The 15,631-nt window shown below is 36.0% G+C and overlaps 2 protein-coding genes across 3 annotated transcripts; both read left to right on the top strand.

The window, feature by feature from the left end:
• Window positions 1-4,155: 4,155 nt before the first annotated feature.
• LOC114188005 (ATP-dependent caseinolytic (Clp) protease/crotonase family protein) lies at window positions 4,156-10,756 on the top strand. Its single transcript, XM_028076480.2, has 10 exons — window positions 4,156-4,514; window positions 4,946-5,047; window positions 5,173-5,295; window positions 5,456-5,515; window positions 5,967-6,063; window positions 6,145-6,218; window positions 9,290-9,343; window positions 9,441-9,524; window positions 9,618-9,743; window positions 10,457-10,756. The coding sequence occupies exons 1-9, from the start codon at window positions 4,215-4,217 to the stop codon at window positions 9,711-9,713; spliced, it is 990 nt and encodes a 329-aa protein (XP_027932281.1). The 5' UTR covers window positions 4,156-4,214; the 3' UTR covers window positions 9,714-9,743; window positions 10,457-10,756.
• A 255-nt stretch (window positions 10,757-11,011) lies between these two features.
• On the top strand, window positions 11,012-15,578 carry LOC114188004 (T-box protein). Of its 2 annotated transcripts, XR_003605368.2 has the most exons (8): window positions 11,012-11,531; window positions 11,616-11,693; window positions 11,773-11,915; window positions 12,109-12,179; window positions 12,493-12,588; window positions 14,216-14,308; window positions 14,433-14,611; window positions 15,281-15,578. XR_003605368.2 is itself a non-coding variant. In XM_028076479.2 (7 exons), the coding sequence occupies exons 1-7, from the start codon at window positions 11,103-11,105 to the stop codon at window positions 14,513-14,515; spliced, it is 993 nt and encodes a 330-aa protein (XP_027932280.1). In that variant the 5' UTR covers window positions 11,012-11,102; the 3' UTR covers window positions 14,516-14,763. The 2 variants fall into 2 exon arrangements, 1 of the variants encoding a protein (XP_027932280.1); XM_028076479.2 differs by lacking the exon at window positions 15,281-15,578 and having other exon boundaries at window positions 14,433-14,763.
• Window positions 15,579-15,631: the final 53 nt, after the last annotated feature.

The raw sequence follows: 15,631 nt of genomic DNA, 5'->3' as shown, positions 1-15,631 counted from the left end.
TCTATTTTATTTTTTTTTCTCTCCTCTTACAAAGTAATCTCTAATATTGATATTTATGTTTATATGAAGAATGAATATTGACATTAACACCAATGATGAGGATCTGTGCCTTGCTGATAGTGCAACAACTCATACAATTCTCAAGAGTAATAAATTTTTCTCTACTTTGGTAATGCGAGAAGTCAATGTTAGTACTATTTCTGGTACTACAAATATAATTGAAGGCTCTGGAAGAGCTACAGTACTTCTGCCAAGAGGTACAAGATTGCATATTAAAAATGCATTTTATTCTCCTAAGTCCAATAGAAACTTATTAAGTTTCAAGGATATTCGTCTAAATGGATATCATATTGAGACAAATAATGAAGGAGATGTTGAATATCTTTATATCACTCAAATTGAGTCAAATAAAAAATGTGTATTGGAGAAATTATCAACCTTCTCTTATGGCTTGTACTACACATATATTAATGCGATTGAAATGCATGTTATTGTAAGCCAGAAGCTTACAAATAAGAATGAATTTCTTGTTTGGCATGATCGGTTGGGTCATCCTGGATATATCATGATGCGAAAAATAGCTGAAAACTCATGTGGACATCCACTTAAAAGTCAAAAGCTTCTTCAGTCCAATGATTTCTCATGTACTGCATGTTCGCAGGGAAAATTGATAATAAGACCATCACCAGAAAAAAAATAGAAATGAGTCAATCTCATTTTTAGAACGAATACAAGGTAATATTTGTGGTCCAATACACCCACCATGTGGATCATTTAGATATTTCATGGTATTAATTGATGCGTCCACTAGACGGTCACATATTTGTTTACTATCAACTCGAAATCAAGCATTTGCTAAGTTATTAGCACAATTGATCAAGTTAAGAGCCCACTTCCCAGATTATCCAATTAAGAAAATTCGTCTTGATAATGCTGGTGAATTTACATCTCATGCTTTTAATGAGTATTGTATGTCAATTGGAATTGAAGTTGAACATCCAGTAGCACATGTTCATACTCAAAATGGACTTGCAGAATCATTGATAAAACGTCTAAAATTGATTGCACGACCTTTATTTATGAAAGCTAATCTTCCAATGACTACTTGGGGATATGCAATTCTGCATGCTGCAGTATTGATTCGCATCAGACCAACAAGTTATCACAAATACTCTCCTTTACAATTGGTTTTTGGTCAACAACCAAATATTTCTCATTTAAGAATTTTTGGGTGTGCTGTATATGTCCCAATTTCCCCACCAAAAAGGACTATGATGGGTCCTCAAAGACGTTTGGGAATATATGTTGGATATGATTCTCCATCGATAATAAAATATCTTGAACCATCAATAGGTGACTTATTTACAGCTTGATTTGCTGATAGTCATTTTGATGAATCAATTTTTCCAACGTTAGGGGTAGAAAGAAAGAAACTGGAAAAGGATATTGGTTGGAATGAATTATCATTATCTCATTTTGATCCTCGTACAAAAGAGTGTGAACTAGAAGTTCAACGGATAATTCATTTACAAAAATTGGCCAACCAATTACCAGATGCTTTTACTGACACAAAAAGGGTAACTAAGTCGCATATACCCGCTGCTAATACTCCAATCAGAATTGATATTCATGTTGGACAATCTAATATAGCAAATGAATCTCAAACACGCCTAAAGCGTGGTAGGCCTTTGGGTTCCAAAGATAAAAATCCTCGTGTGAGAAAAAGGGAAAAAAGGCAAGATGGCCTAATCGAGGGGGTAAAAGTCCCAAAAGATTCTTTTGACATAATCAATGATTCGGTTCCAGAATAACTTCAGGTACCTGAAATTGTTGAAAATGATGAGATCTCAATAAATTATGTCATGAATCATAAAATATGGAATCAAAATAAAGTCAATATTGACGAGGTTTTTGCATATAATGTAGCAAAGGATGTTATAAGTGACAATGATGATCAAGAACCAATGACAATTGAAGATTGTCGGCAAAGAAATGATTGGCCAAAATGGAAAGATGCAATCCAAGCAGAATTAGATTCGCTTGCTAAACGAAAGGTTTTTGGACATGTAGTTCGCACACCTGAGGGTGTAAAACCTATTGGGTACAAATGGGTTTTTGTACAAAAACGAAATGAGAATGGTGAAATTGTTAGATACAAAGCACGGTTAGTTGCTCAAGGTTTTTCACAAAGACCTGGTATTGATTTTGAGGAGACATATTCTCCAGTATTGGATGCAACAACATTTAGATATTTAATTAGCCTTGTTGCACAAGAAGGTTTGAATTTGCACCTCATGGATGTTTTTACAAGCCTATTTGTATGACTCTTTGGAAAATGATATTTATATGAAACTCCCTGAAGGATTTAATGTGCCCAACAAAGCAAATTCTAAAAAGGATTATTCAATAAAATTGAATAAGTCCCTTTATGGATTGAAACAATCAGGACGTATGTGGTATAACCGTCTAAGTGAGTACTTATTAAAGGAAGGGTATAAAAATGACCCTATTTGTCCTTGTATTTATATGAAAAGATCCGAGAATGAATTTGCCATAATTGCTGTTTATGTAGATGACATAAACATAGTTGGAACTCCTAATGAGCTCACAAAGGCAATTGATTGTTTAAAGAAAGAATTTGAGATGAAGGATCTTGGAAGGACAAAGTTTTGTTTGGGATTACAAATTGAGTATTTAAACAAAGGTGTTCTTGTACATCAAGAAGCTTATATAACGAAAGTGCTTAAAAAGTTCTATATGGACAAATCACATTCACTATGCACTCCAATGGTTGTGAGGTCATTAGATGTTGATAAAGACCCTTTTAGACCTCAAGAAAAAGATGAAGAACTACTTGGTCCTGAAGTACCATATCTTAGTGCTATAGGAGCACTAATGTATCTTGCTAATTATACTCGACCCGATATAGCATTTGCTGTAAATTTGTTAGCAAGATATAGTTCTTCACCTACAAGAAGACATTGGAATGGAGTAAAACAAATACTCCGTTACCTTAAAGGCACTATGAATATGGGCTTGTTTTACCCAAATGATTCAAAATTAGATCTAATGGGTTATGCAGATGCAGGTTATTTATCAGATCCTCATAATGGTCGATCACAAACAGGATATTTGTTCACATGTGGTGGCACAACGATTTCATGGCGATCTGTGAAACAAACAATAACAGCAACATCGTCAAATCATGCAGAAATTTTAGCATTACATGAGGCAAGTCGTGAATGTGTTTGGTTAAGGTCTATAATTCAACATGTGCGACAAACTTGTGGTTTATCCTTGGGAAAAATGAAACCAACAACGATATATAAAGACAATAGTGCATGCATTGCTCAATTGAAAGAAGGATATATTAAAGGAGACAAAACAAAACATATTCTTCCAAAATTCTTTTTCACTCATGATCTTCAAAGAAATGGTGATGTAGAAATCCAAAAGATTCGCTCATGTGAAAATCTAGCAGATTTATTTACAAAGTCTTTGCCAAGGAGAACTTTTGAGCAATTAGTTCACAGGATTGGACTCCGCCATCTTAATGATGTAAGTTTACATGAGGGGGAGAAATAGAAGATGCAAAGAACAATATTATATAGAATGATGTACTATTTTTCCTTTATTAGGTTTTTATCCCAAAGGGTTTTTGCTAGTAAGGTTTTAACGAGGCACATTCTTTTATCAATGGACACCCAAGGGGGAGTGTTATGAATTAATGGTCGTCCATTGATTTATACAATTACTCATATGATTGATAATCATATTATTCATTACTCTTTATGTAATATTTTTTTGTATTTACTATTTGATTTTATATCCTTTCTGGGTTACCATATTGTATCTATAAATAGGACTCGTCCTATCATTAATAAGACACACATACAAACAGAAGTTGCTCCCTACTATCTCATTCTCTATTCTTCCTCTCCTTTGTCTCTGTTATTACCTTTATTTTATAACAATATACACAATTATATTAATGTCATTTTCTTTTTGAAAATCAAATACGGTTCAGCTATTAACTAATTTAAAACAAATTTGAACGGATTAAAGTATATGTACTAAAACATAAATATATCAAATCCACTGTTTACCAAAAGAAAAAAAAAATTGTATATTACATCTCACGCACGCTACAGTGACGGTTCACTCCATATGTGCTAATCCATTTGTGGCTGAAACCAGTTGAAGTGTTGCACAGTATGATAGGTGAAACCATGATGGCTGCGTATTTGCGTGTTCCCATGCTCACTTTCTCGCAACCTTCCACAGCCACCACAACCAGATGCAGAAATCAAAGAACTCGTTGCTCCATTAACGCCGCCACTAACAGCGCCAAAATTCCGATGCCTCCTCACAACCCTAAAGACCCATTTCTCTCGAAGCTCGCCTCCGTCGCCGCCTCTTCCCCGGAAACGCTCCTCAACCCTCCCCGGAACTCCGACACCCCTCCTTTTCTCGATATCTTCGATTCCCCCAAACTCATGGCTACTCCCGCTCAAGTAATTATATATTCATTTTCACTTTTTTTGACTGCCGTGTCAATACTTGGTTTGGTTAGGTTTTCTTGTTACATATCGTGCTACTTACTACTTAGCGAAACAATTTGAAGTTAAAATTTAGTGTCTCAGTTTCATTGATTAGAATTAGTTAAACATGCGGTGAAAGAGATTGGATGCTCTATTTTATTTTTCTGGTAAGTGCTGGGGAATTTCTGTTTGGATAAAGTTTTAGATAGATACATATAATTTGAGATGGAAATAAGAAGGAAAAGTGATATAAATTTGAGGTTATGCACAAGTTAAAAATCTTCTCCTACGGAAGCTAATACGGGAGAATTTCTGTAAATACTGTTTGCAATTAGTTTATGCATAGGATGATAATCTTTGCTTTTCTGTTTGTGTAACTTGAACAATTGTGTGGTTTGGATTAGGTTGAAAGGTCTGTTTCATACAATGAACATCGGCCCACAAGACCGCCACCGGACCTGCCTTCCTTGCTTCTCAATGGTAGAATTATTTACATTGGGATGCCTGTAAGTGTTCAGTTGTGCATTGGTTTATATGCTTTTGCATTTGGTTCCAGTTCTGATTGTTGCCCTTAGTTAATACTTCACTGTTGTAATTTTTACAACCTGCTGTGACTCTTTCTGTGTTTCAGTTGGTTCCGGCTGTCACAGAACTTGTTATTGCGGAATTGATGTACTTGCAGTATATGGATCCTAAAGAGCCAATCTATATGTACATAAATTCCACTGGGACTACTCGAGATGATGGTGAAACGGTAGTTGGCTTCTGCCTTGCTGTTTATATGAAATGTTTGATGTACCATGGACTCTTTTTGGATGTGTTTTTGATATCCGTGGTTTAAGATAATCTGTAAAGCTGACTGTCTGCCTTTCTCATTATTTTTATCCTTGAACATTTTGAGTTCTTGCGTTCAGGTAGGTATGGAGACAGAAGGTTTTGCCATTTATGATGCAATGAGGCAGTTAAAGAACGAGGTTTGTTTCCTTTTATTGATTATCTACACTGGTATGCCTTGTTGAGTTCTATTAGTGATGGTACTTGGTAGGTAGTAATGATCCAATAAGATTGTTGTTGGTTGCCTTGGGTTTCTGGAAAATTTGAATAATGATGATATCATTATGGTGATTGGGAAATCATGGCATCAACTTTGGGTTATTCTGTAGGTACTTTTTGTTACTGATAGCCCAGTGACAATTCCTTCTATACTGCAGTTTATGTTTTATTGGCATATGGCCTGGAATTAATATTTATGACTTAATCAGAGTAACTTATTTTGAAACAATTATGATGGACAGCAGGGTAATTACCTTTCTTATAAGCATTACGAATTATTATTCTACCTTGTTGAGCTGTGTTTTTTTTTTCTTTTCACTAAGATTTTGAATATATCTTTTGTCGTGTATTTGGCTTTGGCATCCCGAGCAGATACATACAGTGGGTGTTGGAGCTGCTATAGGTCAAGCCTGTTTGCTACTTTCAGCAGGGACTCCGGGTAAACGCTTTATGATGCCACATGCTAAAGGTAAAGTTGGGATTTAACTTTGTAGCTTTGTTTCTTTAATTCCTTATAGATGTAATAGTGATCTATTGATATCTGTTTCAGCTATGATTCAGCAACCTCGTATCCCATCCTCTGGGTTGATGCCTGCAAGTGATGTTCTTATTCGTGCAAAGGAGGTTAGTCTACACATTTTTTTTTCTATACTGCAGTTTTTATTATTACAAATGACAAAAAGCTTTGTTCCTCAAATGGTTATGGTTGTTCGGCAATCAGCTTGTAATACTGACTAACTATTTTTTGTTGTCAAAGAAGTTTCAATAGAACACTTTATTCATGCTGAAGCTTTTATAGTATGTCCAATTAGAATTTAAAAGTATCATATATCATTCATATTTTAAATGCAACCTCTTGATGAAATTCCATTTGCCCCAAAAAAAAATTAGCAATTTTTCTTTTCTTCTAAACCTAGTTTCTATGGGTTTTATCTAGTTTAAGATTGAATACTTCACCTTCCCTCAAATTGTAAAAGCATTGTCTTGATGGAACTCCTAGTCACATATTCAGCCATATCTTTGGGAGCTGTTGAAAACAGATTTAGCTAGAATTTCAGAAAAATACTCAGTTACTTTGAAACGAGTAACAATCTTCCAAATCAGGCTTTATCAGTTTTCCAGTTGTCCAAGGCATTCGTAGTGGTTTTCTTGTACTTAGGGTTTTATACCGGAAAGCTTCAAGAATTTTGCTATTATAGATAAAGTTGCACAAGGAAAAGGCAAGTAAACACTCATATACTATACCCTTAAAATTATTTCTTGGATTAACTCAACCCTAAGCAGGAGTAATGAGGCCCACCGTGGCACCTGGTAAAACTCACCCTACCCCACAAATATATCATGAGGAACCACGACAAGGGGTCCATTCAGAAGGAGTTGAGGACACTCCAACCTTACAACATATACTAGAGAGTCAATGCAAGAAAATGAGAAAAACAGAAGGAGAACAGAGGAATCATAACTAGAATAGGAAACACTTAGATAGGAAGCCAAGGAGTCTTGTCAACAAATGGAGGAAACCTTGAGGGCCTACGGAAGGTTGACGCCAATCTACTCTCTCTGTAGCCAAAATACTCTGACATTTTCCTAACAAATCATGGACAAGCCAGTGTCACCACATTACATGGTACCAAAGCTCACTCCTTTTTTAGGGTCAAGAGATCTTGAAAATCACCTGAAAGCTATTTTAATCCATATGTTAATCTCAGGCGGATTAGACATTGTACAGTAATGTGAGTATGGACCTTCTTTAAAACTGCTTTGCAATGGTTTAGTGGAATTCCTGATGGGGCTATCAACTTTTTTCCTTGGTTCTCTCACATGTTACTCCAACAATTCACAAAATCACAGCTAACAAAATCAAACCCCCTAAGACGACCAATCTCTTTGATATCAAGTAGTAGGAAAGCAAGTCCCAAAAAGGTTATCTCAACCAATTTTGTTACATTAGTGTACACATCTATCAACCAAACAAGGAGATGTTCACTGACGCCTTCAACAAGGGCTTTAGGGCTAGCCTATTCAGGTTTGGAATAAATTCGAGTCAATGGACGAAGTTCGAAATAAGGCCTCGTCTCACATTCAAGTTGAAGAAGTAAGGATGTATGTGGGGATAAAAATGAGGTTTCAAAGACGAATTATTGGGAAGAATGGAAAATTGGTTCCAAAGAGGAACCCTCATTTCCCTTATGGTGTGTTTGGATGAGGCAATTCAAGAGGGTGATTCATTTATTTGGAGAATTTGAAATTCTTTGCAATGAAATGCTTTTGGATAGAGCAATTAAAAAGCATTTAAAATGCATGCATTTTTTTGAAGTATTTCAATTAGCTAAAGTAGAAGAAATTCAAATACCCTAAAAAAGGTGGAATTTGAAATTCTTCTCACTCAACCTCACACTTTGAACTCAATCCCAAACGGATTCGACAAACCCGAATGACGACACATACGGGCCGAGTAGGCCCGACGACCCAGACGGGTCAGGCGGGCGCGATGACCCAGACAAGCTAGGCGGGCCCGACGACCTAGACGGGTTAGGTGGGCCCGACGACCTCGACGGATCAGGCGGGCCCAATGACCCCGATTGGTCAGGTGGGCCCGACGACCTCGACAGGTCAAGTGGGCCCGACGACCCAAACGGGTCAGGCGAGTCCGACGACCCAGACGGGTTAGGCAGGCCGGACAACCCAGATCGAGGGGGTGACTTGATGACACATATGGGTCGGGCGGGCTTGACAACTCAAACAAGTTGGTCTAGTCGGTCAAGCCCGACAACCCACATCGCCCAAGTAAGCCCGACGACCAAGATGTGTCGGGTTGGCCCAACGACCCAGACGGACCGGACTGGCCCTACGACACAAACGGGTCGGGCGGGCCCAACAACCCATACGGGACTGACGACCCAGACGAGTTAGGTGGGTTCAAAGACAGAGACGGGTTGAACCGACCTGACAATCAAGACGAGTCAGCGGGTCCGATGGCCCAAGCAGGATGGGCGAGCCCAACAACCCACACGGGTTTGGCGGGCCAAATGACCTAAAGGTGTCGGGCGGGCCTGACGACCCAGACGTGTCGAGCAGGCCCTACGACCCGATCGACCTGTTGACCTGACAAGTTTGACCGACCCGTTTCCAAATTTATCATGAACTCAAAACATAATTAAGTCTAAAATAAATATTGATAAAATGAAATTTTATCTCATAAGAAATTCAATTATTTTATCCAAACAAGAAATTGAAATGTGAGGTATTTTAATTTCTTTATCCAAACAAGTTATTTAGAAAATTAAGGGAATTTAATTGCAAGAATTTCAAATACAATGCATTTCAATTTCTCAACATTGTTGAAATGCTTCGTCCAGACATAAGGTTAGACTAATAAGGGACTACTCTGGTACACCCAATAGTCATACATCTCTTAGGAGTTAAACTAAGGACAATTTAAATACACCTTCCTTCCTTAACCTTCTGAAGTGCCTTTTAACACAAAATCATGAATGATATAATTGACCTTTAATGATGTTATCTCAACATACGTGAGTTGAAACAGGAGCAATTCTTCATCTATATAAATATGAATGAAAACATCTTATTTCCCCCTCCTTTCTTTCTATCTTTTATTTATTTATTTTTTAACTCTAAACAATGCCTAATTTTATCTTTAAACTCTGTTTATTTATAGTTATTTTATTTTGCAGGTGATAACTAACAGAGACAATCTGATTAAACTACTAGCTAAACACACGGGAAATGTGAGTATCATGCTCAGATACTGGATGTCATATTTATTTAGGAAAGATGAGGTTAAATCTTATATTTCTGTTATTTACGTCTTCTCTAAAATACCAGTCAGAGGAAACAGTTGCCAAAGTGATGAGGAGGCCATATTATATGGATGCAATAAAGGCTAAGGAATTTGGTGTCATTGACAGAGTAAGTACTTATTTATATAGTGTGAATGGGTTGTCTAGTCTATTCTGTTGAACATGCATTCCTGACCAAATCAATGCCGGAACACTGTCCCAGGTTCTTTGGCGTGGCCAGGAAAAGATTATGGCTGATGTTGCTCCTCCAGAGGAGTGGGACAAGGGTGCTGGTATTAAAGTTGTAGATGAATTCTAGTTCCTCTTTTGTGGATACATACTTGTCAATGTAAGTGAATCATATCTTCCTCACTCATTTGGTCACTGTAAAATGTGGAATCTCTATTTGGTTTTTTGTGACAATGCTTTCCTCTTTTTTTGGGGTGGCCGAGGGGTATACAAAGGGGTTTGCTGCTTCAGTTTTGGCAGTGAGAACCAAGTGAAGCTCCTAAGCTGCTCCGTGAGAATGCAGCATATATGGTGGTGTTAGGGAAAGTAGAAAACGAGCTCTGAATTGATTAAACAAAGATGTAAATAAGTCCATATAAATTTGAACTAGTTCAAAACATATTGATTTTGCCTAAAGTTTGTTTCTGAAGCAGTTTAATGAATAGTGTTTGGCTATCTTTGTTTAATTTGTGCTCATAAAGCAAAAAGGAAAAAAGAAAGAGGGATTGGAAAAAAAATAAGTTGCCTTTGATTCAAATGGGAACTAGTAACTTCATAGCGTACTCTGTTGAAAATTTATTTGGAATCCTACTATAAATGACCTGAGAAGTTTATGTTGACACTGGCGTACAATGGTGTGATGCGTATCAGCGATCTAAACTTTTTTCCTTAAACATCAAAGCGACAACTTGATATTCTTGTCCGCATGATAAATGACTCTCTGATTTAGTTTGCTGTGGCTTATTAAGGCTTATTAATTTTTTAAAAATATCGAGTTTCATTTATTTCTGTGTTGTGTGATCAGAAGTTTTATGACTATGCTGCCTTTTTCAGGTCCCAAGTTTCCGTAGGATTTGTTTTCACTGTCTACGAGTCCAGAAATGTGCCACAGCTATTGACAGAAAACTGACCTGTAGATCATGAGCCGAAGTGCCCAGAAGGAAGAAAGTCGATGGACATTTTACTAAGAATGTCGGAAAAAACATAGAAAAAGAAACAGCGATGTTCATCCATGTGGTCATATACAATGTTTTGGTTCTGATCATTGGGTAGTCATTGATTGTCGCCCAATTTTTATATAGGGACCCTGACGTTTATCATTATATTATCAATGAAGGACATGCAAATTTGTTATATTTTTGTTTCTATATCGTTCAGCAAGCTAAATAAATCTTTACAAATTACGTACCGTCCCCTTTCTATTATTCAGTTCGTTGTACATGTTTGAAATCATTAAACTGATTCAGAAAAGTATGTATTTTGCAAGTTACTCACTCGTTTAAAATGACATAATTCTAAGTATTAGATATTTTGGCCTACAAATAGTTGTACTGACATTTCATTATTTATATCGTAATTAATGCACACCAAATAAATTTGCTTTATGACCATGCACATGTACAATGATGCAAGAAACAACAGCTCCATCTCGACGTTAAATTTAACTTCAAAATTGTTTTATCTGTGAGCTACACTTACAATGAGTTATCCTTCGATCAAATTCCGATTCGCACTATTCCTCTCATTTTCTCTCACGTCGTCATCTTCCTTGCCACCGTTACCTGTTTCTTCGAAGCGTTACGCTCCCTCGTCTTCTTCCACTTCCAAAGCGACTTCCTCTGACTTGTTGTCTCTGTTAGGTTCCAAACACCATTCCTCAGGTGTGAATCCCGTGGTAGCACGTGAGCTCAAATCATGCCTCAAATTTCTCGTTCCTTTCTCTCCAGTGGAGCCTACTCACCGAAAGTTGGGCTTCGCCTGGTCCAAACACACTGGCCCAAGTTGGAGAAAGCGGAACGAGCTTGTTTGGTGGCCGCCGGAGGCCGTTTTGGAGCTGGCGCGTCTCGCCGTCGATTCTGGCGGCGACCCCGACGCTATTCATCGCCTTCTCGACCCAACCATTATCCAGGTCAGCTTCTTTCGCTTTTCTCTTCGGATACCAATGCCTTCACTGTTATCTGAACGCGTGGTGTTCTGAATTGTGATATCACAGGTACCTGATTGTGAAGGATCAAAGGAAGAACGGTGTGAGCTCACTAGAACTCCCTATGGCAGACGTTTCATTTGTGAGGTTAGTTCAACAATAGATAGAAATAGCTCACATTGATAGGTAGAGTACTTAAGGTGCATTTCTCTCTCAAATATTGCAGGAACTGAACCTGTATCTGCAGTTTTTGTTTGAACTCATTGCTGAGCGAGGTCCTTCTGTTGGATTGGATGTTACCTTGAACCGGTTTGATCTGTTCCATGGTCACCTTTTTCTTGCAAAAGACTCTGGAAGACTCGGTATCTTGTATGTTCACTTGTTAATAATAATACTGATTCTGATGCTTTTTCTGTGTATATCCACTTTTGCCTTGTTTGTTTCTTGTTCCGAAGGGGGATTTGGTTCCACTGTTATCTGTATTATATAGATTATACTTAATTCACATTTTAAGAATTTTAAGTTTGTTACAGTTATGAATGCTACAATTTACATTTGGCAGATTTCATGCAAAGGAATACCCATCATATGATAAGCAAGTGTTCCCGTACAACATGGGTTTTTGTCAGAGAGGTACATTCTATCATTCATCCCTAAATGTTATGTATGGTTCAACTGGAAATACTGTGGTATTATATTTGTCTGAATCTTGTGAGATTCTTCATTTTTTTGTGTGACATGAGATGAAGATAAAGGCGAGAACCTTGATGACTTGATGTTCCTAATTTTAAGACCTCCCAGTGAAGGGCTGGTGTGTGTGTGTGTGTATAAATATATGCTTATATGTGTGTGTATTTGTCTATCTATCTTTGGTTGTCTTTCTTTTGATGCTCAGGTTTTAGGAAAATGTTTATTTCAGTTTTTCATTCCTTTGTTCTTCTTTCAGGGTCCAATGTGACATATGGAGATTCAATGAATCTGAGAAATATTCTCTGGCTGGCTCCAAATCCTGGTGATTCTGATGAATCTTGGGTGGCACCGGGTATCTTATCTGAAATTATTATATCTGTATAAAGTTTGAATGCTTTTTCGTATGGCACATACTCTTAAGTATCGCACTACATTTTTGTTATAATAAATGTGTAACACGGTAAGTTATCAAACTGTCCAATAAAATTTTTGGATTATTGTGATTTGGGAACTTTAATAATAGTCCTTAAAGCGATTCATTGGATCCTGAAGCATGGTGGTAAACAATGCTTTGAAATTGGTCTGTTCCTTTTGGCTTTTGATAATTTGGGATGGATATTTTCCTGTTAAATTCCTCCAGTAGTTGGTTTGTGTAGACTTTCTAGCATTTCTATTACGGTATTACCACAATGCATAGTCCTTACGTTTTACTTGCAGCAAGTCTTCTCAATTCTTACTGCATTATTCAAATGAGATTGTACTGCCCTTTAATTTTCCATTATTCAAATACAACCCATGTTTTTGGTGTAGGACACATTAGAAATCACTTGTATCTCACCATCTCTCGGTTGCAAAATGTGTGTATGACCTTTCAATTTTTTGCACCTATGATACATGGCGGTTGCACTCTTTTACTTTTACATGTGTCCTGCACAAATGGTTTTATATTCAAGCAATCACTTTCTTTATGTTCTTTTCCTTTTTGTTCTTGTCTGTGTCCTTCATACTTCACTTGCAGGTGAACACACTTCTAAATAATGTGGATGTTTTAACATGTCAATTGTTTTCATACACTAAATTGAAATTGACATCATAGAGATCTTTAGTTCTACCTTTCTAAAACGTTTGTTTAATACAAGTATCACAGGTAAATAGTCTGTTTAATACAATAAGTATTGACATGTTTCATTTTTTGGACAATGGAACCATTTTAGTACATAATTTTTAATTCTATTAGTTTGTTTGAACTCCATTAATGGTTGAAGTAAATGAGCATGTGTTTTATATTAAATAATTGTAACGTGGGTTTAATAAAGGAGAAATTATATGTTAATATGCAATTAACCTTGAAGCAAGTCTTTTTACTTATTATTTTGTAAATTTAAAATCCTTAGTAGCTCTTTCAAGGTTAATTGTATATTAATTTTTGTCTTTAATAAACATATGTGATCATTACTAAAGACCAACCACGTACTCATTTACCTCAACCACTAACCGAATTCAAATAAAATTAATGAAATAAAAGTTTTTGACTATGGCTGATCTTCATTGTACTAACAAAGAAATATGTTGACAGACTATTTTCCTGTTTATCTCTTCTCTTTTTCCTTTTGTTTATTTGGATACAAACTGGATGCGCAACAACTAACAGACCTTCAATAACTAGCTTATAAAGGAAGTAAATAAGCTAAGGAACAGTAGGCGAGGTTGTAATTTTTAAGGGATGAGTTGTATAAGAAAAAGTAGGGAACTAGATTGCGGCGTCTGGGAGATTAAAATTTTAATTGGGAGAGGCTGGGTCCTTTTTGTAACCTCTTCCCATTCTTGAGTTGCACCACATTTGGGCACGATCTGGACTAATGGAGTTCATTTATAAATCATAATGCATTTTCTTCACTCATCCTGATCCATTTTTACCATTGATAAACTTTTCTAGGCGTTGATAATTAATAATTGGCTTAATAATATCAATTGCACAGGTGTTCTGGTTGTGCTGGATGCTAGTCCTGATGGAATCATATACAGAGATCTAATACCTGATTATGTAAAATTTGCAAGGACTATATATGAAGGTTCGGGTTTCTGTTTTTTTTTCTGCACTGCTGTTTTGTTATCCCAGAAACTTAACATTTTCTTGAAATTTTCTGAGAAAAGTTACTTTTTTGTGTGCTTTTTCACCTTACCTATTCCCTGTAGATGATCTTGGGCATGTTGCTGTTGACGTGAACTACTTGAATGTTGGATCTCAAACCAGAAATTATCAAATATTCATATGTTGATGCTGTGATCGAGATACATAACTATGACGTACTGTCACATCCCAACGACAAACCAGCTCGTACAAATGAAGATTGCCGAAGCTTAAAGCTAATAATGTATGTCAATTTTATTATTGCATAACATATTTCTTCCAAAATGATAGGTTGCCTGATAGCTATGTCAGGTAATGTATATGCTCGTGTAATTTTTGTGGACTAACTAACAATTTTAAACAATTCTATGCCATTATAACACAAATTCCGTATCATGATTGGTGCCTTGAACGTTGGCTTGAGCTCTTGCATTTCCTAATTGATTTTGCATAGTCACTCAGCAATCATGAATGATTTTGATTGTCAGACGAAGTTTATAGGTGATATTATGGGGGAACTAAAATAGATAGTTTTTAAGTGTAGGAGTCAAAAGAAAAAATGTACATAACTATAGTGAAAACCAATTGATTATATTTGAAATTGGGTGTGCATTTTAAGCGAGGAATTTCGATGTGCATTTTATACGAAAGAGGATCATTCCACAGATTCTTATCCTTGCATATGTAAAGAAACTTCTTCACCGTAATGTTTATTTAAAATTATTAGTAAGTAATCTAGAACACTACTGAAATAGAATTGTGATGATTTATAACAAGGTAAAACAAAATATTAGCACAAACATAGATATTGTCTGTTTACATTTTGTATTTATTTAGACTCAATTGTTGTAAATATAGCTATTTTTTGTTATCAATGTACAATAGCAGTTAAATTGTATTTTTTTTTTCTCAGAAAGTGAACACCAAATAATAGAATGGGATGAGACCCAGTGGAAGAATGAGGAGAAACAAACGTAGCTGTTGACAGAAAAAATGAAAACAACTTGCGTTGCCTTTGTTGTTATACTAGTTTTTAACCTGTGCAGTGCACGGAATTATTTTTTATATCGATTATAAATTATAAATGTATAAGAAAAATTATAGATTAATATTTTATTATTAATTAAATAATTTTAAAAATATAGTGAAATATAAATTAATGTCTAAAATAGATTGTGGAATTATATACCGCATAATTAAAAGAAAAAAATAGAAAGAGAAATTTAATAATTTAAAAGAATTAAAACTAGTTTATATATAAATT

The sequence above is a fragment of the Vigna unguiculata genome, chromosome 6 (assembly GCF_037176805.1).
Source record: "Vigna unguiculata cultivar grain cowpea cultivar isolate G323 ecotype 2 chromosome 6, ASM3717680v1, whole genome shotgun sequence".
NCBI classification, from domain to species: Eukaryota; Viridiplantae; Streptophyta; class Magnoliopsida; order Fabales; family Fabaceae; genus Vigna; species Vigna unguiculata.
This window is presented reverse-complemented; position numbering and strand designations above follow the sequence as displayed.

What these genes read in the sequence shown, in the direction of transcription:
- LOC114188005 (XM_028076480.2), top strand. Translation starts at nt 4,215, where the DNA reads ATGATAGGTGAAACCATGATGGCTGCGTATTTGCGTGTTCCCATGCTC. An exon ending in TCATGGCTACTCCCGCTCAA is followed by an intron (nt 4,515 to 4,945) that starts GTAATTATATAT and finishes GGTTTGGATTAG; the next exon opens with GTTGAAAGGTCTGTTTCATA. An exon ending in TGAGGCAGTTAAAGAACGAG is followed by an intron (nt 5,516 to 5,966) that starts GTTTGTTTCCTT and finishes CATCCCGAGCAG; the next exon opens with ATACATACAGTGGGTGTTGG.
- LOC114188004 (XM_028076479.2), top strand. Translation starts at nt 11,103, where the DNA reads ATGAGTTATCCTTCGATCAAATTCCGATTCGCACTATTCCTCTCATTT. An exon ending in GCAGACGTTTCATTTGTGAG is followed by an intron (nt 11,694 to 11,772) that starts GTTAGTTCAACA and finishes CAAATATTGCAG; the next exon opens with GAACTGAACCTGTATCTGCA. An exon ending in TGAATCTTGGGTGGCACCGG is followed by an intron (nt 12,589 to 14,215) that starts GTATCTTATCTG and finishes TCAATTGCACAG; the next exon opens with GTGTTCTGGTTGTGCTGGAT.